Source organism: Phyllobates terribilis, unplaced genomic scaffold (assembly GCF_046119375.1).
Source record: "Phyllobates terribilis strain yellow unplaced genomic scaffold, ASM4611937v1 Scaffold_3__8_contigs__length_932513732, whole genome shotgun sequence".
NCBI lineage: Eukaryota > Metazoa > Chordata > Amphibia > Anura > Dendrobatidae > Phyllobates > Phyllobates terribilis.
Window position 1 is genome coordinate 184,329,319 of NW_027362763.1, and position 23,383 is coordinate 184,352,701.

General features: G+C 41.5%; 1 protein-coding gene across 1 annotated transcript in view; it reads left to right on the plus strand.

Moving 5' to 3' along the window:
- LOC141258979 (uncharacterized) overlaps positions 1-23,158 on the plus strand; it is a 35,017-nt gene extending 11,859 nt beyond the window's left edge. Inside the window, exons 4-10 of the mRNA XM_073674315.1 lie at positions 1,261-1,332; positions 5,054-5,136; positions 7,776-7,884; positions 9,525-9,642; positions 9,986-10,174; positions 14,601-14,791; positions 15,004-23,158. Coding sequence (XP_073530416.1) covers positions 1,261-1,332; positions 5,054-5,136; positions 7,776-7,884; positions 9,525-9,642; positions 9,986-10,174; positions 14,601-14,791; positions 15,004-17,411 — 3,170 coding nt within the window. The 3' untranslated portion in view covers positions 17,412-23,158. The remainder of the gene's footprint in view (positions 1-1,260; positions 1,333-5,053; positions 5,137-7,775; positions 7,885-9,524; positions 9,643-9,985; positions 10,175-14,600; positions 14,792-15,003) is intronic.
- Positions 23,159-23,383: the final 225 nt, after the last annotated feature.

Sequence of the window (23,383 nt, forward strand, 5' to 3'; positions counted from 1 at the left end):
TGTACAGATATATATTATTTATTACCCATACTTCTCATAGCGCCAACATATTCCACAGTGATGTACAGAGATTGTCACCATTCACATCAAGGCCTTTCCCCAATCGGCTCACAATCGACTTTTTCCTTTTTTACAAAAACAAACTAAGGCAAATTTCATAGGAATCCAATTGACCTCGTGAAACACTAGTACCTGAAGGAAATGCACGCAACCACGGGGAGAACAGACAACTCCATGTAGATGTATTTGAACCTAGGATCCCTGTACTGCAAGGATACTGGGCTGACCACTGGATCTCCCAATGATTAAAAAGTTGCTAAAATAAATAAATATATGGCTCCGAGCGCAGATTCGGGTGCCTGTCCGCACAGTAGACAGTTGCAGGAGCTGCCAGTTTTTTACATGCACTGGTCTGATCCATAAATCGGACCAGACTAGAGCATGCAGTAATTTTTCTCAAGAGGAAGAAGAATGATCCAGCTTATGGTCCAAAGTATGTAAAAAAATTCTTTCTTTATTTTTGAATTTTTTTAAAAAAATGTTGCAAGTAAACGCACTGCAGCAATCTAAATCTGTGATGGGGACTTGGGTATCTCATGACAATACCAGATGCGTTTCGAGCGCTACATGCTACACTTAGTTTAAAAGCGCATGTAGCACTCGAAACGCATCTTGTATTGTCATGAGATACCCAAGTCCCCAATCTTTAGATTGTTTCAGTGTGTTTACTTGTAACTTTTTTACAATTTTTCAAAAATCAAGCAAGAAGAAATATTTCTACATACCTTGGACCGGAAGCTGGATCATTCTTCTTCCTCTTGTGTTCACCGCATGCCGAGCAATGGCGTGGATCGCGGGCTTCCATGTGGATTGAACCAACCGAAGGGTGAACTGGCATCTTCTCTTTCCAGTTGCAATTTTTTTCACATGCCTCTGCCCTCTGCATGAAGCGTAGCCTGGATGCACTAGCACATAGGCTAACAATGGGTCCATATGCCACCCTTTCTCCACACAGACCGAAAATATGTTCACGTGAACGTACTCTAAGGAGCTGCAGTAAAGAGATTGTTTCCTTGCAGCATGAGGGCAAATTATTTACAAGCCTTTTTATATTAAGGGGAAAGTTCACTAATATCTACACAAAGGACAAATGTACTGAGCTGCACTAGTTCAGCTGCCAACACACTACGGCCTTCAAGGTTACATGGAAGTTTGCTGTCATGTGAGAGCGGACTGGAACACTTTGTGTATATCTTGCAGGTGTTACAGTTCCTACCTGGAATGGCAGCAGATGGGAGCAGATGTCACAGCCCAGTGCCAAAGACTTTTATGGTGAGATGGACCCTTATGTATTTACTCCAACAAAACTGAAGTCCATGTCGAAAAAATCCCCATATACACTGCTCAAAAAAATAAAGGGAACACTTAAACAACATAATGTAAGTCCAAGTCAATAACACTTCTGTGAAATCTACCTGTCCAGTTATGAAGCAACAATGATTGTGAATCAATTTCTCCTGCTGTTGTGCAAATGGAACAGACGACTGGTAGAAATGATAGGCAATTAGCAAGATACCCCCTATAAAGGAGTGGTACTGTAGGTGGTGACCAAAGACCATTTCTCTGTTCTCATTCTTTTTGGCTGCTGTTTTGGTCACTTTTTCATTTTGCCATTGCTCTCACCCCTAGAGGTACAGTAGCATGAGGCGGTGTCTACAGTACAACCCACAGAAGTTGCTCAGGTAGTGCAGCTCATCCAGGATGGCACATCAGTGCGAGCTGTGGCAAGAAGGTTTGCTGTCTTTGTCAGCATAGTGTCCAGAGGCTGGAGGCTCCACCAGGAGACAGGCCAGTACACCAGGAGACATGGAGGGGGCCGTAGGAGGGCAACAATCCAGCAGCAGGACCACTACCTCCGCCTTTGTGCAAGGAGGAACAAGAGGAGCACTACCAGGGTCCTGCAAAATGACCTCCAGCAGGCCACAAATGTGCATGTGTCTGCACAAACGGTTAGAAACCAACTCCATGAGGGTGGTATGAGGGCCCGACATCATGGGAGTTGTGCTCATAGCCCAACACCGTGCAGGATGCTTGGCATTTGCCACAGAACACCAGGATTGGCAAAGTCGCCACTGGCGCCCTGTGCTCTTCACAGATGAAAGCAGGTTCACACTGAGCACATGTGACAGACGTGACAGAGTCTGGAGACGCTGTGGAGAGCGATCTGCTGCCTGCAACATCCTTCAGCATGACCGGTTAGGCAGTGGGTCAGTAATGGTGTGGGATGGCATTTCTTTGGAGGGCCGCACAGCCCTCAATATGCTCGCCAGAGGTAGCCTGACTGCCGTTAGGTACCGAGATGAGATCCTCAGACCCCTTGTGAGACCATATACTGGTGCGGTTGGCCCTGGGTTCCTCCTAATGCAGGACAATGCCAGACCTCATGTGGCTGGAGTGTGTCAGCAGGTCCTGCAAGATGAAGGCATTGAAGCTATGGACTGGCCCGCCCGTTCTCCAGACCTGAATCCGATTGAGCACATCTGGGACATAATGTCTCGCTCCATTCACCAATGTCACGTTGCACCACAGACTGTCCAGGAGTTGGCGGATGCTTTAGTCCAGGTCTGGGAGGAGATCCCACAGGAGGCTATCCTGCAGCCTCATCAGGAGCATGCCCAGGCATTGTAGGGAGGTCATATAGGCACGTGGAGGCCACACACAATACTGAGCCTCATTTTGACTTGTTTTAAGGACATTACATCAAAGTTGGATCAGCCTGTAGTGTGTTTTTCCACTTTATTTTTGGGGGTGACTCCAAATCCAGGCCTCCATTCGTTAATAAATTTGATTTCCATTGATGTGATTTTTGTGTGATTGTTCTGTACAAAGTTGAATGTGCTGACAACAAAAAGTATTCAATGAGAATATTTCATTCATTCAGATCTAGGATGTGTTATTTGAGTGTTCCCTTTATTTTTTTGAGCAGTGTAGTTATGTACAACCATATAGTAGAAAGAGGTCTAAGATACAACGACTTCCATACTAGAATTGTTTTATAAAGTGGCGGAAAGACCATTCAAGGATAATTATGGGGTGAGGATGAACTCACATGTAGCATAGCAGCTACAGAAATTTCTCAGACTGCAAATCTGTTCCAAATACCAAAATGGATCTTTTTTGGAGGCAAAAAATAGGAAATTGGATTTCTTCACCCTAAGTGCGCCAAGTTGACTATACCTTTAGAGATCATTCAGACAGCAATTATCATTTCTCATACAAAACTTTTTATCAGAATTTGGCCAGTGTGTCAGTTTTTACCATCAGAGTTTGGTCCAAGTTTAAAAGTTTTTCTTTTCTAGCAATCCATGAAAAACAGATTTTTTTAACGGACCCATAGAATTGTATCAATTGGATCAATATCGTACACGTTTCCAGGTCGGACATTTGCACAGCCCCATTCACTATTATAGGTATGGGTACTATCTGCGAAAAACATGGATAGCACTTGTATGCAAAATACGGATGAGGCCTTAGGGTGAATTCCCACGCTGCAGATTTTGCAGCCGAAATTTTCTGAGACTGAAAATCAGTTTCTATTCATATGAATCAGGTTGTTTCAAATGAATGGGACAGATGCAAAACTTTCTGAAACAAAATCCACAACGAATCTGCAACGTGTGAACATACCCTTGAATTCTATGAACTAAGTACCTTATTATGAGTTCTTGGATTGGGAACCTTAGGCTATGTTCCCACGATGAGCTTTTCTGCACCTATTAAATAAATTAGGTTACTTGCGTTTTATTCTACATTTTTTACATGCGTTTTTATCACGTTTTTGCAGCTGCGTTTTTTTGTCTCTTTTTGTTGGGTCATGTGTTAAATAAAGCTGCTTTGTTTTTCATGCTTCCTGGTATTTGGCATTGAGAAAACTTTTTTTGATATAGTTATGTGCAGATCACATGCATTTTTGACACAATTCCGCACTTAAAATGCATGTGTGCAATTTCCGCATCTAATGCAAGGCTATGGTAAAAATCATCACAGAAAACTCAGCGTACCCGCAAGAGAAGTTGCGGATTTGAAATGCGCATCGCAGGTCAGATTACACTGAGTAAAAAGCACAGGGGGCAGGAGATTTCTATAAATCCCATCCACTTTGCTGGAACTATAAGACGTTGCATTTTTGACAAAGCAAAAATACACCTCATCAAAAACTCACCAAAACCTCATAGTGGGAACACAGCCTGAAAGGTTCAATAGTTTCTTAAAGAGGTTGCAAACATTACCTGCTTTTTTCCATGTGTGCACTGTGTCTCATATTACATGTCAGTCTTATTTTAGCATAATTGGGTTGAGATGCAATAGCAGAGACTGCCCATGGAGAAGACTGGTTCAGTCACAGGAAAAAGAGCAGAACTTATCTCATACAAATAATTTAAAGGAAATCTGTCATGTTAAAAATGTTGTCTGATCTACAGGCAATATGTTGTAGTGCAAAAGAAGCCAAGGGGACAGATATATAGCTCTTTGGGAAAAGATGTAGTATGACCTGTATTTTATTCATTTAACTCCCAGCTGTTACAATGCTTAGGAGTCCAGTGGGCGGTCCTAATCAGTGATTGACATCTGTCTCTGTATGCATGCTCATAGAGGGAAGACTATCAATCATTAGCCAATCGAATGTGCATAATTATCACAAAGAGCTAATTTCTGGCACTTAATGTACTGATTCGTCCACACTGGCATTAATAATCATATATTATTAACCAGAATGGTTCGTAGAATAGTAGCACAAAATATTTTAAAGAGTGTGAAATTAAATAGTAATGACAACATCAAGTTAACTGGTGCAGAACGCTACATAGCATATGAGGCGCAGACTTGTCCAAGGAATGAAGGACAACTATGTTCTGAAACAGATTCAAAGGTCCTCAATTTCTCTTTATTGTTGGGTTAAATTATAGTTCATTTTTTCTGTAATATTAATAAAAAGCACAACATTTACTGTCATACTTTTACATGTATCATTTACTAAAGAATATCTTCTTAGCTTACCCCTGGGATAAATGCTGTCTCAAGTCAATGCCCGTCATCTTGAAGAATTTTGAGAAACTTGATGCATATGCTGTACAGGTAAGAAGAACTTGAAGGTATCCATAAATTTTCTCTCTAAAAATTAAAGGGGTGGTCCAATACCTATAAAGCCCTTTATAAATACATATTCTTAAGCATTAAGCACTTTGGTAATTAGCTTCTCTCTATCCTGCTATTTCCTAAATGTGTTTACTTTACTTCATGTGACGTTTCATTTGAGAGGAGTCTCAAATAGTACGACACAGGAGGCTGGGGCTGTACTCACTTCTCTGCAGTGTCTATTGTTATCTACTGAAACATGACATCATCAGGAGGCAGCACTGGTATCACTCACACTGCTTCTATCACCGCACCCTGATGACAATTCTTTTCAGGGAAAGAGACTGCGGTGTTAGAAGCAGCGACTATGACAGCGACTGAAGCTGTTGTCACTTTCTAAACACCTCTATAGAACCAGGATGTCTTCATAAGTATCGGCCTTTAAGAAATCATTATGTTCTATTTCCTGTTGCTTTCTTTAGCAGTATATCCAACCACAGTAAAAAGGAATTCAGATTATGTAGCTTGTTGACAAAATACAGGAGAGTCACAATAGTGTGTCCTCCCTGCGGTAAGTTCAGATTGTAAAAATAATTAGAAATAAAACAATATATTATAAAGGATTTCCTCCCAGTGGTAGCGAAAGTTTGGTAATTATGTTTGTCAAACAGATATATTTGTGGAAATGACAACAGAAACTCAAATGGTTTCTAAGAAACATATAGTAAAAATGGCACCGTGTCAGTGATGAAACATGCTGACAAAGTAATACCCGAGCTATGAATATGTAGCAGAAGGTGGATTCTTTAAGCCCCAAACCTTTGATGAAAGGTTCACCCTATAGCCTCTGCAGGAGGTCTGTAATTTACTGTAAGAAGATCCTCAAAATAGTCAGTGTGGCTGCAGTAGCACTTCTGGAATAGTGGTGTGGTCGGGAATGGAGCCTAGGGTTGTCATCAGAAAATCAGTCAGGATATGGCCGGTCAGAAGACGAGACTCGGGCACAGAGAGGAACTGAGGCAAAGCTAGAACTAGGAGCAGAACAAGTATCAGGTAGACAATCCAGGGGAAAAAAGGCAGGAGCACAAAAGGGAATAAAGCCAAGATGATGATCAACAAGGCCGACCAGGAATAACAAACTGGTCATCGGTTTCAGAGATGCCTGTCTCTTCAGATTCTGGGTCCATGTGCATCTTCACAGGTTGCACCAACAGTTTGTCTGTCTCTGTTTATCACTTATCTATTCACTGCTCCATTTATTATCTATGGTAGTTAGAAGACAGAAAAAATCCAGTGTCCGCGGCATGTGGGTAATTATATTTAAACATGACTTTTATTGCGAGATTAAAACAAAAATAAGCTAAAAATAGAAAAAAACATAAAGGGTGGGAACCTGGGAAAACACAGGTCTATGCGTTTCGAGGTCACACGCTCTTGACTAAGAGCGTGTGACCTCGAAACGCTTAGACCTGTGATTTCCCGCTCCCTACCCATTATTTTTTTTTATATTTTTAACTTATTTTTGTTTCAATGTTGCAATAAAAGTCATGTTTAAATATAATTACCCACATGCTGCGATTTTTTCTGTCTTCCACTGCAATTACTACTCAGAAGCTGGTCTGGAGTCTCCATGCACTGCAGCTCCAATGAGGCATTTATTTCTACGTTTGGTGAGCCAATATTTTCCCTTTCCTTTTTTCATCTTTTTTTCATTTTCTATGGTACTAATTGACATAGCAAACATAGACCATGAATGGAGCAGTGGCGTGCATTTGTGACCATGCCACTCCATGCAATTGTGACCACAATTATGATGAACGAGAGCTCAAGAGTCCCATTCCAGTGATTTATCAGTATTCCAGCAGTTGGACCTTTATCACCTATCCTTTGGAACCATCCTGTCACTTTTAATATACAATAAGGCTGAGTTTGGGTGGAAATCGTCTCCAAGGAATTACACAAAAGGCATAATTTTATAAAACTGATACTTCTACGCTAATTGTAAAATATCTTTATGCTTTTTTTGTGTTTAAAACATTTTATTTGCTGAAGTAATAAATAAGATTCCACCAGGTCTTGATTGATCACTAACGCTATATCTAACCCTAAAATCCATTCTAAGTGTGGGATTCTCAGGGTCATCAGGATTTACCCCTAGAAGGTATTCGGAGCATTATCAGCCTCCTAATCCCCTCTTTAATGATGGCTGCATTAGTTCTAAATGCTGAATGTGTTTAAAAGCTAAGTATAATGGTCCGTGCTCCCCCTGTGTGCAGTCCCTGGACTAGTCTGGGGCCGCTGTCGATCAATGGCACTGCGCAGGAGAAGCATGCCCACAACAATGTAACTAATATCACGGGGCGTGCAGGAAGAGGTAGATAAGAAGTCACCCCAGTCTCCTCCTCCCTGCACGCTACATGATATTAGTTACATTGCTGTGGGCATGCTTCTGCTGCGCAGTGCCATTGATTGACAATGACCCTGGACTAAACCTGCAGGTAGGGGGAGCAGGGACAGTTAAACCTGGTTTTTAAACACATTTAGAGTTTAGGCCTAATACAAGCATCATTAAAGAGGGGAAATCTTCTAGGAGAAAATCCTGATGACAGATTCCCTTAATTTTGTGTCTGTATGTGTAGGTTGCTAAACCAAATACAGTGGAGGAGTTGGTGAAATCACTGGTGAAGATGGCACGAACTGATCTGGAGAAAGTCCGCGCTATCTGGATCTGGATTTGTCACCACATCGGTGAGAAGACTTTTTTGTTTCACAGTACGATATGTTTAGTGCGTTGTACAATGTATTGCAGCTATATAGTGGGATTCATTATAAGGAATTTTCGCACTTTGGCTCCTGCAGCTTCTCTCCCTGCTCCATACATAGACACTACCACAACACACTCACTTTCTTAAAGAAGACCCACGTGCTGACCAGACAGGTCTGTTTCAGTAAATAAATATATTCCACACTATACAATAACCTACATGCATTTATTTTTTATTACTGTGCGCTGTGCCGTTCGGTTGTACTTCCCTGAAATTAATGAATAAATTGGCACCTGGGTGTTACAAGTTGGGGGTGTGTCATTACATTGTCCAATCAGTGATGACAGTATCAAAATGTGTAAGGACACACCCCTTATACAAGTGCAATGGAAACGCCCAACAGTCAATTTATTCATCATTTTCTACAAGGGATGACAAGATAATGGCGCCAGTCTGAGTTATGGGAGTAGATGCTCCAGAATTGTTATTTCACAGAGAATACAAGTTTTTACTAAAACAGAAATATTAGGAGAAATAACTGATCCTCTTTAAGTCAGCGCTGGTGGGTTATGTGGACATATGTCACATAGTAAAGGTATAATCTAGTGTGACAGATACATATACCAGGGCACTTGAAACATCACTGTCATAGTATATTTGACAGCGTGTTACAGCATTTATAAAAACAAACTTAGGCTAGGTGCACATTACACTTGTATATCCAACGATGGTCACTGTCAGGATGGATGCTGAGGCGTCGGCCCAACATAGGTCGGGACTAGAGCTGTTGTGTCCCCGAACCAATCCATCAGGTAGGTCTGTTATCTCCAGCCAGTGTCGGACAGGGGTGCCAAGGGCCCACCAGTAATCAACTCAAGGGCCCCAATTTTCAGCTACATACAAATGTGACATTATCCTTAATCACAAATTTATATAACAATGAGCTGGGTAGATTGGTAAATGAATAAGATGCTGCCTTTGTCTGTACATAGTGATTCAAGAATATGGTGTCAAGTACTGCTCAAATAAGAGGGTGGTGGCACATTATTTCACGGGAGCCCACCAGAGGATTCTCCTGTCCTCCTGTTGGCCATTCCAAGCCTGTCTCCAGTCACTGGACACGAGATGTGAGAATCGCTTCTTACCGATACCCTCAGCTTATCTTTTGACTATCGGGTCTGGCACAATGTCACTTGTGGGTCACGTTGCGTCCATTACATCGTGCCAAGCTGAATAGTCAAAAGTAAAGCCATGGATGCTGGCAGGTAAGAGGGGGTTTCTCGGCTCCTGTCAAATAACAAAGGATTACTGATCTGGCCAATAGATTCGCACCAACTCTTAATAGGGACCCATTGTAAAGAAACATATACCTTACGATATATACAATCGGTATGCCATACCTGGCAGACAGAGGCCAAAGGAAAACACTTATAATCTCCACCTGTTGAATGACAGTCCATGTCAATGTTACATCAGGTAAAGCTCCCAACGTTTTCCTCTAGGATAAATGCACAGACGCAGTGTGCACCAAGCCTAACACACACTTATAATTACAGCACAAGTAACAAGCTTTCAGCCTACACATGTATGTTCAGAACTGAATGCATTTCTTATCTTATGCAGAATATGACTTAGAAGCTCTGGAGGATAAGTCAAAGTGGTGCGGTGACCCCAATCAGATACTGCTTACAGGAAAAGGAGCCTGTGAGGGATACGCAAGTCTGTTTGAGACCATGTGCAGGTAGGAGACAATGAAGAACTTCCTAGTTTCCCTGTGCCATGTATTAAATGTCAGAGAGCTATGGCACGGAAAGTTTGGTGAAGTAGAATAGGTGGTGTGACCTTCACGTAAAAAGCAGGCACTTGTATAGTAAGTAAATGAAACAATCCCTAGTATCCAGGCATTCAATGTCCACTGTTTTAGTAAACTGCTTACTGTAGGTGGACCATCTTTCAGGTTGAACATGGTACACCTAAATGTTCTATTATCAGAATGGTAAAAGTAAATTATTCTCACAAGAAAAAGCAACAAATTAAAAATCCAATGATGAACACACTTTCCTATCTTTTCATCCAACCTCCAGACTTGCTGCCATAAAGTGCCTAAAAATTGGTGGCTACTCTAAAGGCCACTGCTATGAGTTAGGCCAGACGTTCTCGGACGAAACAAACCATGCCTGGAATGCGGTTTATCTAAACAAGAAATGGCATCTTCTGGACTCTACGTGGGGAGCAGGACTTACAGACAGCAGTAGTAGTAAGTTTTATTTTCGGTAAGTAGGAATAAATTTAATTTGCTACGATTTGCCATAGGCACGCTAAATAAAGGTCCTATAAAGATGTAAGTTCTCCAAACAAAGAGAGCCTTAGAAATCAGGCAGAGGACTCAGAGGGGTGGGAGTCTCCCGCTGCAGACAGTTGCCTTACTGACAGACTAAGGATAGTGAGAGGGAGATAGAGCATGGCGGATCTTCCAGAACGCAAAGATTTATTACATATTTTAATTTTAAATGCTGTATGATACAAAATTAGGAGAAAATTCATGAAGAAATCTTTGTTTTGTGAATGTATTATCTTCAGTAATCTATTATGATATATGTCCATATATACAGTACAGACCAAAAGTTTGGACACACCTTCTCAATTAAAGATTTTTCTGAATTTTCATGACTTTGAAAATTGTACATTCACACTGAAGGCATCAAAACTATGAATTAACACATGTGGAATTATATACTTAACAAAAAAGTGTGAAACAACTGAAAATATGTCTTATATTCTAGGTTCTTCAAAGTAGCCACCTTTTCCTTTGATGACTGCTTTGCACACTCTTGGCATTCTCTTGCTGAGCTTCAAGTGGTAGTCACCGGAAATGGTTTTCAATTCACAGGTGTGCCCTGTCAGGTTTAATAAGTGGGATTTCTTGCCTTATACATGGGGTTGGGACCATCAGTTGTGTTGTGCAGAAGTCAGGTGGATACACAGCTGATAGTCCTACTGAATAGACTGTTAGAATTTGTATTATGGCAAGAAAAAAGCAGCTAAGTAAAGAAAAATGAGTGGCCATCATTACTTTAAGAAATGAAGGCCAGTCAGTGCGAAAAATTGGGAAAACTTTGAAAGTGTCCCCAAGTGCAGTTGCAAAAACCATCAAGCGCTACAAAGAAACTGGCTCACATGAGGACCGCCCCAGAAAAGTAAGACCAAGAGTCACCTCTGCTTCTGAGGATAAGTTTATCCGAGTCAGCAGCCTCAGAAATCGCAGGTTAACAGCAGCTCAGATTAGAGACCAGGTCAATGCCACACAGAGTTCTAGCAGCAGACACATCTCTACAACAACTGTTAAGAGGAGACTTTGTGCAGCAGGCCTTCATGGTAAAATAGCTGCTAGGAAACCACTGCTAAGGACAGGCAACAAAGCAGAAGAGACTTGTTTGGGCTAAAGTACACAAGGAATGGACATTAGACCAGTGGAAATCTGAGCTTTGGTCTGATGAGTCCAAATTTGAGATCTTTGGTTCCAACCACCGTGTCTTTGTGCGATGCAGAAAAGGTGAACGGATGGACTCTACATGCCTGGTTCCCACCGTGAAGCATGGAGGAGGAGATGTGATGGTGAGGGGGTGCTTTGCTGGTGACACTGTTGGGGATTTATTCAAAATTGAAGGCATACTGAACCAGCATGGCTACCACAGCATCTTGCAGCGGCATGCTATTCCATCCGGTTTGCGTTTAGTTGGACCATCATTTATTTTTCAACAGGACAATGACCCCAAACACACCTCCAGGCTGTGTAAGGGCTATTTGACCAAGAAGGAGAGTGATGGGGTGCTACGCCAGATGACCTGACCTCCACAGTCACCAGACCTGAACCCAATCGAGATGGTTTGGGGTGAGCTGGACCGCAGAGTGAAGGCAAAAGGGCCAACAAGTGCTAAGCATCTCTGGGAACTCCTTCAAAATTGTTGGAAGACCATTTCCGGTGACTACCTCTTGAAGCTCATCAAGAGAATGCCAAGAGTGTGCAAAGCAGTCATCAAAGCAAAAGGTGGCTACTTTGAAGAACCTAGAATATAAGACATGTTTTCAGTTGTTTCACACATTTTTGTTAAGTATATAATTCCACATGTGTTAATTCATAGTTTTGATGCCTTCAGTGTGAATGTACAATTTTCATAGTCATGAAAATATAAATTATAAATATAATATAATATAAATATAAAAATCTTTAAATGAAAAGGTGTGTCCAAACTTTTGGTCTGTACTGTACTTAATACTAGTCTCAGTGGTTATCTTGTATGGTTGGATGCTGAATATTTAGCCCTTCAATCCTTGGGCTAAATATTATAAAGAAAATGAAAACAGCCAAAATTTAATTAATTCTCCTCTAGATCCTTCCATTATCAAAGCATTTTTGCCCACAGAACTGGTGCACCCTGGGCATCTTTATATCTTGCTCACCATCCATTTGTATATATTAACCGTTGTGCATAGAACTCAGCTACAAATAAAAACACACAAAATCTAGGTTTTTCATTGAAGAGAAAAAACATTGTGTTCTGGCACCTGTTTTTTTGTCCCTTCGGGGCTTATGTCCAAACCTCACCCAAGACAGGATTTGGACGTATGTGCCGAAGGGGCCATAGACTATAATGGCGCCGACAGAGTGAATGTGTGCTCTGTCGTGCATCATTTTTGAACGTATACGCCTACTGGAGAGGGACACCCAGACGCAGTCTACTACATCTGAGTGTCCGCCTCCAGTAGGCGTATATGCCAAGTTCGCTCTGTTGACATCATTATAGTCTATGGCCCCGTCGGCGCATATGCCTGAATCCCTTTTTGAAGGGGGTTCAGATGAAAGACCCAATGGGACCAACGAACGGGTGTCAAAATACAGTCTGAAAGCACCCTAAGGCTGTGTTCACACAGAGTGGACATGCTTGCAATTGAAAACCACAGTGGCTCTTTGAACTGTGTGATATATAATCATTTAATTATGCAGGGAAACAGCTGTTCACCCACAAAACCTTGCTGCCAATTTTAACGACAGCACAGTTGGTGGGTGAAAACGTTGTTTCCCTTCAAAATTAAGTAATTCTTGAACTATGAGCTTTTCGGCCATGAGCATGTCTGCCGCATGTGAACTTAGGGTGTAAATGTAATAAAAGAAAAGACAAATGTTTTGTTATTGAGGGGCATGCAGGAATAAGATGCAGGAAAAATTCACTAAGAGTCACACACCACTTAAGATGCTCTGAATTCATTATAAGTTGTGTATGCCTCTTTTGATTCATTTTTTCAGGCAGGTGTTAGCACCCCTGTCTCGCCCCGCGCCGACTCCTCAATACTTCAGCAGAGCTGGTTGAAAATGGCAAAAAGTTGCAATTTTTTTCTTGTCTGTAACTTTGCGTTGTGCAAAAATTTTGCAACTTTTCAAATTGTTTCACATTCTGGCATAAGCACTTTGATGAATCAGGGCCAAAGTGCTTTACTGTTAACACCACTGTCATTCGGTTTACTTGGCTGCTGCAATGACATGCTGTCTACACACATGCTGAAGTCAGATGCTGAATGTAGTTGACTTGTGTAGACAGGTACAAAGAGAATGGCAGGTAGTATGGGAGCAACAGCCCCAGAACTACAAGTTCTAGAACAGGTAAGTAATGTATATTTTATTGTTTTATCACGTTTTCTCATTGCCCATATAAAAGCTGGACTGTTCATTGGTGAACTACAATCTACAAAAACAGGGTACCTTTGGATCTATAGAAACCTAGACCCCGATTTATCAAGTCTGGCATTTTCTATGCCAGTCTTGATGAAATGCGTGGTGGCATAAGATGCACTAAATCCATTAGATTTGGCACATCCTTTAGTTGCCATCTTCTTCCGCAACTATGACTTGTGAAATAAATTTGCATCGTTTCATGCAGTTTTAGCACCAGAAAACTGGCGCAAACTACTTGATGTATCGGCCCCTTATCCGTTATTTTTATTGTTAAGTTTCATTTGCAAGTTCAGAAAGATCTTATCAGGTGGTAACCAGTTGATTGCTGCTGAAGTGTTTTTATTAGTCATTTGACTGTTTAAAGCACCACTCCAGCGTTTTTTTTAAATTGCACTGCTGGAGTGGTGGTTTAAATATAATTCCCTGCCCCCTGTGTCATACTCACTTGGTGCCGCCTTCATCCGTTTCCAGCGTCGCTCCGGTCGGTCTCCAGCGAAAAGTGACCTACTCACAGCTCTAGTGTTTCTTGGAGCTGTGTGGAGGTCACTTTTCAATACAAATCTATGAGAGCTCCTTGTTCTGGCTCTCATAGACCGGTATTGAGAGCGTGTGATGTAGCTTCTGACTTCTGGTCAGTCAGAAGCTAAGGTCAGAAGATGGCGCGGGTGGACCGGAGCGGCACCGAAAAAACTATGAAGATGCCGGAGGGTGAATATATGATCGGGGGCGGGGGCTTCGATTTAAAGCGCCACTCCAGTGCTGAAAAAAAAATGCTGGAGTGGTGCTTTAAGGGGATTTGGAAATATCCTCTAGCTCCATGCGTTAATGAGCAGATACGTTTACTTAATTTTTTTCTCACCATGTCAAATTCCCTTCCCAATTTGGTGGCTGAACAATTAAAATTGTATACTGCGTGACAAAAGCTGAGATGTTGGCAATGTAGGTCATTAAATGTAATTTTTGTGCAGGTACAATGAATTTTATTTCCTGACGCATCCAGCCTTATTCATAGAAGAACATTTCCCTGATAACCAGAACTGGCAACTATTACAAGTTCCGCTTTCACTCAAACAGTTTGAAGGGAACTTGTGTCACAAGAGCAGCTTCTACAATGCCGGGCTGATAGCATCCTATCCAGAGACTCTCCAGGTAGAAACAGGTATAGCAAGTCATATAAACACCTTGATGGGGATCTTCTTCTACCCTTTTTCATATTTGGGTTGCTTGGTTGAAAAATGTGATATTTAGACACAGCATTGATTAAATATGGTGCTTCTTTTTAATTTTTGTTAACCAAAACTGCTACAAATTGTAAAACATGGTAGCCAGAACATAAACATGGTTGTTGACACTTTTTCCAATCTCTTTCAGTTAACGGAAAAGCCACATTTTCCATCGAAGGACATTTACCCGCTCTTTTTTCCTTCACTTTAAATAAAACGGAGAAGCCTGGTCTTCTGACCCTAACTAAACATGGAATGCAGCTGGAGGTGTATCCACAAGCCACAGGCAGACACCGACTGGAACTTTATACCAAACCTTATGACAGCACGAAGGAGACATATGAAACCATTGTAGAATATATAATCAGCTGCGGCTCTGTAGATCCTGTATTAAGGATCCCTAGAGAATTAGATGTTGTGGTTGGCCCAAGTTGGCTGACAGACAAGAAGGGGTTTCTTCAGCTTACGTGCCGTGACCCAGTGATTAACACTCCGGATGGTCGCTGTACTATCGGCTTCACACTAGCCAAAAGAAATGTTGTAATAGCAACTTTACATAGTGAACTCATCAAACCTGGAGATGAGAGGAGATATGTCTTGCAAACTCTCCGAGGCAACAGAGTAGAGTTTAAGGTCCACCTTCCTCAACCAGGACACTATGCCTTAAAAATACACAGTTCCACCGGCCAAGGAAAATTTGAGTGTTTTTGCAATTACCTTATCATATGTACAAATCCGGATGTGTCATGGCCACCCTTTCCCAAGAAGCTGCAAAACCCTGTCGGGCCTACTGCCCTTATGGAGAAGAAAGGCCTTCTGCAACCATCGTGTCGGGATCCAATTATGTACTCTTCAAACGGACATTCAAGTATATCATTCACATTGAAAGATAATCTCAAAATTCTGACAGCTCTCCTGAGCGATGATCCATCTCTAAGTGACTGCGGAGGGAAGCGCTACATTATGCAAACACAAAGAGGACAGCACTTGGAACTACAAGTCCGTTTACCTCAAACAGGATCTTACGTTCTTCAGATATTTGCTGATAGTAAATCCTCACCTACCAACTTTGAATATATCTGTAATTACTTGATTTGTTGTTCAAGTATCGAAACATCCAGCAATGAGGCACCTGTTGTACCACACATACTGGTAGGTTCTACCAATACAACAGATAAGAAAGGTTTCATCCAGCCATCACAGTTGGGACAAGTAATTAATAGCCCAGATGGGCGTTGCTCCTTAAATTTTTCTCTTGACAAAGATATGAGCTGTTTAGCTACTTTACACTCAGATGATAACAAGTGGAATAGCCAAATGGAAAGAAGATATGTTCTGCAAACTCATAAACAGCGGCAGGTTGAGTTCCACATCCAGCTTCCTAAAAGTGGTTCATATGAGTTAAAAGTATATGCAGATAACAAATTTCAGCCAGGAAACTATGAGCTTGTATGTAGTTATCTCATATCATGTTCAAACCCAAAGGTAGCATGGCCACCATTCCCTGACATACTCCAAAACCCTGGTGGGCCTACACCATTATCTGAGAAAAAAGGTCTTTTACAACCTTCCCAAACAGAACCGATCATCCACTCTAGTGATGGACGGTGCTCTCTAGCTTTCACACTTAAGAAAGAGGTGGCCATATTTGCCAGACTGCAATCTGAAGACGTGCTATTGACTGAAGAGGGTGAAAGGAGACATATCCTACAAGTCCAGAGACAGAACAGAGTCGAGTTCCACATACAGCTACCACAAGCTGGGATGTATGTTCTGAAGATTTACACAGAGTGTGAGCAGGGCAGTTTTAAGTTTGCTTGTAATTATATAATTTCTTGTGTTAACACTCAAGTAAAATGGCCCTTGCTACCACTTGAGTTATGCAACCCTGTTGGGCCCAGTTATCTCTCCGATAAGAAAGGACTTCTTCGTCCATCCCACCTGGACCCAACAATTCAAACAGATGATGGTCGTTCCTGCATCAGTTTTGCTTTGGATGAAAAGATTGACATTGTGGCGACCCTTCACTCTGACGACATCACATCAGATGAAGCAAGAAGAAGGTACATTTTCCAAGGAGAGAAAGAAGGTCGAGTTGAATTTGAAATCCAGCTGCCCAAAGCTGGCACCTATGTGCTGAAGATTTGTACTAAGAAGAAGACAGATCTAAGCAATGTTTATGACTATGCTTGCAATTATCTCTTATGTTGCTCGAATACAAAAGTGCGGTGGCCATTCTTTCCAATAAGATATAGTGCTTGGAATATGAATTATGAACTGCTGGAGCCAAGGACTGGGATCCTGCCAGCCAACAGTGAGGTACAGTTCAGAATTAAGGCCAAAGGATTGGCAGCAGTGGCCATCAAAAGCAAGAACTTTTGGCCTCTGACATTAAGTCGAGATGGATTTTGGGAAGGGGTCTGTAGCACAGCTGGAAGCAAGGACATTCAAGTGCTAGTGACAAATAATCTCAACAAGAATTATGCTCTGGTGCTTAGCTATCAGGTGAAGGGTGCAGTTCATCAGCGTTTAATAGAAAGCTCATATTGCTCTTAGCTTTGCAAATCGGAAACTCCTTTCCAATGCACCAGCTCCCTTACAATATGAATCATCTTAATGAGAACACTTGTCAGAGGTGCTAAAACTAGATATGGACGATCAACTACATTGAAAGCTTTTTAGTGTGTCATATTAATGCACTTTATCAGGTTTTCAGCTAATGGTTAAAACTGTTATAGTGTATTTACCGGGGTTATCGTACAACATTTTTTTTAATAACCACATTTTTCCGAGAGCTTTCAAAATGGACATTTGATAAGCAGACGTTTACTCTTACTGATGAGACTGTATATATTATCATTTTTCTGCCATTAGTGCTTTCTACGTGAGTGATTGGGCAATAGTCCTGCAGAATGAATGGTTGCATCATACCACCGTGAACTGCAATGTGCAATCAACGCAATGTATCTTAAAACACTGTAAGGACAGAAAGCAATTATTGTAACATACAGCATATACATATTATACGGCCAGTTTTAAATAAAGGTGTAATTATTTGCCAACCTTAGGAGCACCGTAGAGAATTCTTCTTTATCACTGCAGACTCCTGCCCTCTCTACATTTCACGTGTCTTCCATCTCTGGACTTCTGCATCCTAGTACGGATACTTTAAGACAATGTATCATAAGAAAATGAACCATAGTTTCAATCAGGTTTTTGTGTGAAGGGAACCTGTCATATTCTCAATCACTGTTAATCTGCAGGTTAATAGTATAACAATGCTGACCGGTTGCTTTACTGAAAGCATGTCGACCGGGAGAGAAACCTCAGTTTATTTCTTGATGGAACCGCCGGCTTTAAGTCATTGGGGCGTGCACGGGTCACCTAGAGTCACCACTCAGTACACAGTGAGCGGCCGTTGTAAGCACGCCTCGACACTTTGATTGACAGCTCACGGAGCAGCACATCTGTGCAGAGCGAGCTGTCAATCAAAGTGCCAGGGGTGGTGGTTACAGTATCATGAGAAGTGACTGAAGTCGCCCTGTGCATGCCCACATGACTGAAAGCTGGCGGCTCTCGCGAGGAATAAACTTAATTTTTTCCTGGTAACCACGCTTTCAGTAAGGCGGCTGGACAGCATTGATACAATATTTACCTGCAGCTTAACTCTAGTTATGCAGATTAATAATGTTTGGGAACATGACAGGTTCCCTTTAAATGTATTTTAATTTTTTACAAATGTTGGCAATATTTTTTCAGAACTCAACTGGCATGAAGAAAAAAACAACAATCTTTACACTGGCCACTGAGGCTATTTTAGACTCATACTTTTCGTTTCTGTACAAAAGACTTTTCAGCAGACTCATTATCATAACCAGTTGGAATTTATCATGAATGGTAACACCTCTATACACAGCTGATAACACAGCATCCACCAATCACAATAAGCGATGTCACAGCCCCCTCCTTTTCTGAGGACACATTCCCTTTAAGCAAAATAGTTTATTAAAATCTCTAGTTACATTATGGCTCAACTATTTTAATAAAAACTATTAAGCCAGTTCTTACAACTGGTTATGGAAACATTAAAGTGCATATGTCATCAGAGTTCCTCATACAAACTAGATCTATTAGACTTGAAGAGGCCGATCGACTCGCTTTGAAAATCTACGTCAGAAAAACAGTCTACTTCTTTTTGAAAGTTTCCCTACCTAATATTAAAGTACTTATTTTAATGTCTGTAGTATACCACCATTATAACATGGATTTTTGTTTAAAGAATATTCACTAGCCTTATTAGTTCTATGGGATCTATATATTAGTGTATGTAGTTTTTAACTGTGAAACCTGGTGACAGATCCACTCTAAAAGGGTTTTCCAACTATTGACATTTTTTCACTTATTTACAGCAAAGGTTAAAAAAATGTTTGAACACTTCGGAGAGTGAGGACATAGTTCAATGGAGCAGCAGTTGGGTCTGTGTGTAATCGCTTTACCTAAAGTCTATGCAATTGTCAAATTCTATATTAGCCCCCACAGGTGGAGTGGAGAGGTGACACACATGCTCGATTGCGGATTCATTCAAAACCCTCCTCGTCATTGTTATGCAGTGAAAAAGAGCAAGAGACTCAAGAGCCCCTTCTAGTGTTTGTGAAGTCTCAGAAAAGGCAAAAAAATGTTCTTCATTTCAACACCTTACTTAAAGCATACCACCAGCCTTCGATTTAAATGGTCACCATCTTTTCAACAAGCGTTGCATAAATCTCAAGTATAAGAGAATAAAAGAAAATTTGCAATACAAGTGCTTCTCACTAAATTAAAATATTATTAAAAAGTTCATTTATTTCAGTTCCTGTGTTTTCATAGGCTATAAGCCATAATCATCAACATTAACAGAAATAAACACTTGAAATAGATCACTCTGTAATGACTCCATATAATATATGAATTTCACTTTTTGTATTGAAGAACTGAAATAAACAAACTTTTTGATGATATTCTAATTTAGTGAGAAGCACTTGTATATCATACCAGAAAAATGTGCTGATTTCTCCACGTATAACCCACTTCTTCCCCTCTCCCCTGCTTCTTGAACTCACCATTCAAACTGAAAATCAGCTAAAGTCCATCTTTCTGAAAGCACTACACACACTGTGACACAGACTTGTGATGTATCATCAAACAACTGTAATACAACAGTACAATGCTGGATTCACAGCCGCGTCGCTCAGTACTGCTGTATTATATCCTACATGCACCTGTGTGTTGTCTTCCATATAGTTGCCGTTGCTGAATATGTTCTACACAGACAAAGAAGAGAATGGATCCCTCTGTCTGTATATGCTGTGTATGGAAGACATCATAGCAGCTAGTCTTCTCCAACCAGATCACAAAGAACTGAAAAGTAGAGACAGAATCTGCGGAGGGGAAAACTGGTGAGAAATGCAGAATAGAAGGCTGGTAATGACCAGAGACGGTGCCATTCCCCATGTACACATGACAACTTATTCTGAAAAGTTACCAGAAATGATAGGTACGCTTAAAGTTTCTGAAGTAGAAATTACATATAGAGCTCTATGCAGTTTCTTAGCTACATTAAAGGGGTTGTCTTGAATTTATATATTGTTGACTCCCAGCACCCCTACAGATTAGCTGCTGGCAGTCCCGTAGACTGTGTAGTGGTAGTTGTTGGACACTGCACCTTAGCTCCCAATCACTACAATAAGATCTGGGCTTTGTACTTTTAGCCACGGGGGGAGCAGCATACAGCTGAATGTTGAGAGTGCCAGGTCTTGAACACCCATTGATTTGATTTTTATGACCCATCCTAAGAATAGGCCAACAATATACAAGTCCTGGTCAACCCCTTTACCTTGCAGGGTTCATTCCCCATTCATTTTAAAATGGGGCAAAATAGGAAACCACTGCCCGCTGCCACTTTTTTTTTAAAGATGGTTACCTAGCAAATGAGAGGCAGGTGAACTTCCATTAATATCTTACCCAAACAGGGATTTCTCAATTGTGTAGATAGAAATTGATAGGTAGTAAAGTCCTGTGTTCCCATCAGCTCAGATAGACTAATTGAGGCAATCTACAGTGTGAGCGGGTGAAGGGGAAAGAAGGGGCAGCTATATTGTGAGCTATTAGGCTTGCAAAGATACTGACCATGACAATGTTCCACGGTATTGGCCACATGGAAGACAAGGACAACAACCTATTGATTACTATTTAGAAGAAATTTACTGCCCAAAACAGCTTTGAAGGAATAGGAAGAAGTAGATGAGAAAAACTCCAGCACCTTCTCCATATCCATCACAAGAGATGTAAAGTTAAAACGTCCATTTTATTAGTTCCATTAAAAAAGCGCCACATGTAAGGCAGACCTTACGCGTTTCGAACCAAACAGGGGTTTTTAATCATAGGCTACATTGCTATAGATAAAATACATATATATACATATGGACTGAAAACAAAAGAGAAAATAGGGTAGAGACAACAAAGAACAGGAAGTTCATTAGTGAATGCAAATCCTCCTGAGGATAAAATTAAACTTATGTGCATGGTATGCTGGCAAATTATGTACACCATTAGAAAAAAATATCAAAAAATGTACATTAGATCATTGCGAAAATTGAGACCATTGGGAATGCGAGAGTTAAGTTTAAGAATCCAGGACTATTCTCTGGCTAAGAGAAGCTTGCCTCTATCTCCTCCACGTTTTTGTCTTTGCACCTTATCTATACCAATAACCTTAAGGCTATGTGCCCACGATGCAGAAATGCTCCCGATTTTTTCCTGAGCGTTTCTGCATCTCCCTGGCAGGAAAAACGCATGCGGATTGTACATGCGGATTGTACATGCGGATTTTAAATGCGTTTTTCCTGCCAGGGACATGCGGATGTGAAGTGTTCTTCACATGCATTTCCGCATGCGGGTTGACAAGCGCTTTCCAAGCGATTTTAGCATCACTTGGAAAGTGCTTGACAACTTGGTCACACTATATAAATCCATGTAACCGGCATGGATTTATATAGTGTGACCGTAAAAGAATGGTAAAAAATAAAAAAATAAATATATACTTACCTTCCGATGGCCCCCGGAGTCTTTATTCCATCCGTCCTGGCTTGCCAGCAGCTCACGGTAAACTGAAGGACCTGCCGTCACATGACTAAATGACGTTAGCGCAGGTCCTTCAGTTCACCACGATCTGCCGGAAAGCGAAGACAAGGACACCGGGGGCCATCAGAAGGTAAGTATAATATTTATTTTTTATTTTATTCTTTTTTTTACAGGTTCTATGGTACCCGGGTCCGGAGGAGATTCTCCTGTCCTCCAGACCCAGGTACCATCCGCACATTGAAACGCATGGATTCCGCATGTACAGATCCAGTGATGTGTAATCCATGCGTTCCAATGCAAGTCAATGGCGGCGAAAAAGCAGCACTTCCGCAAAATAATTGGTAGTGCTGCGTTTTTTTCCGCACTGATAATCTGCAGCGGAAATTTCCGCAGCATGTACACAGCACATGCGGATTATCATTGGGGAGCATGGCAGACCTTCTACCATGCATTTTTTAAGCGTTTCTGCAGCGGAATTGCCGCTGCGGAAACGCTTAAAAAACGCATTGTGGGCACACAGCCTAAGTGTGGAAAGATCACCACAGTGAAAATCAGCAAAGATGTTAGCTGAGCCTTGACATGGAGGACTCACTGCATTAGGATTCGGAGTCGCTCCAGTAACATGCTCTTCAATGCATCTTTTGAGCATGCGGCTAGTGCAACCCACATAAAACTTTTTGCAAGATGTGCACAGTGCTTGATAAATGACATATGTACTAGAGAAATTAATTAAAGTGCTTGATATTATATATTTTGCCTGCATTGTCAGTAAATGTCTGGGTCTTAAACATAAATTTGCAAATGTTACACTTGATGCCTCCACATTTATAGGATCCATTAATATGAAGCCATGTGTCTGACCTTGGGCTTTTGGTGGACAAAAAACTTGGAGATAATAAATTTCCTATATTGGGGGATTTTTTAGCAACAAAATTAATGCCTTCCTTAAGGATGCTCTGAAGTGCTTTGTCCTCATGTAATATACAAGTGTGGCACCCCAGGGGTCCGGTTGCCACAGTGGCATTGCCTCCCTCACAGGGGGTGATGCCATGCCTGGAAGCAAGGAGGGGTCCCCTAATCAGGTATACCAGCATACAACACATTCTTGGCTCCAGACCAGAAAGGGGAGCTCCTCCCCTCAGCAACTGGAATCTGGAGGCGGGGTTAGTAAGAGTAGTTGAGAGGAGTTGAAGACAGGACAGCGATGAGGAAGGACCTGGGGAGTGGAGCTGTGAACAAGCTCACCCCAGAGGAGAGAAGCGCAGAAGAACCGGACACCGGAGTCCGAGGTTGTGGGGCACTGAAGGCCCAGCAGCAGAAACCGGGGGGCAGGAGACTGCAGGTCTCCTGGCCCCATCAGATGCCCGGAGGCTCAGCAGCATCTTAGGGCCCAGCACCGCCATGTGGGA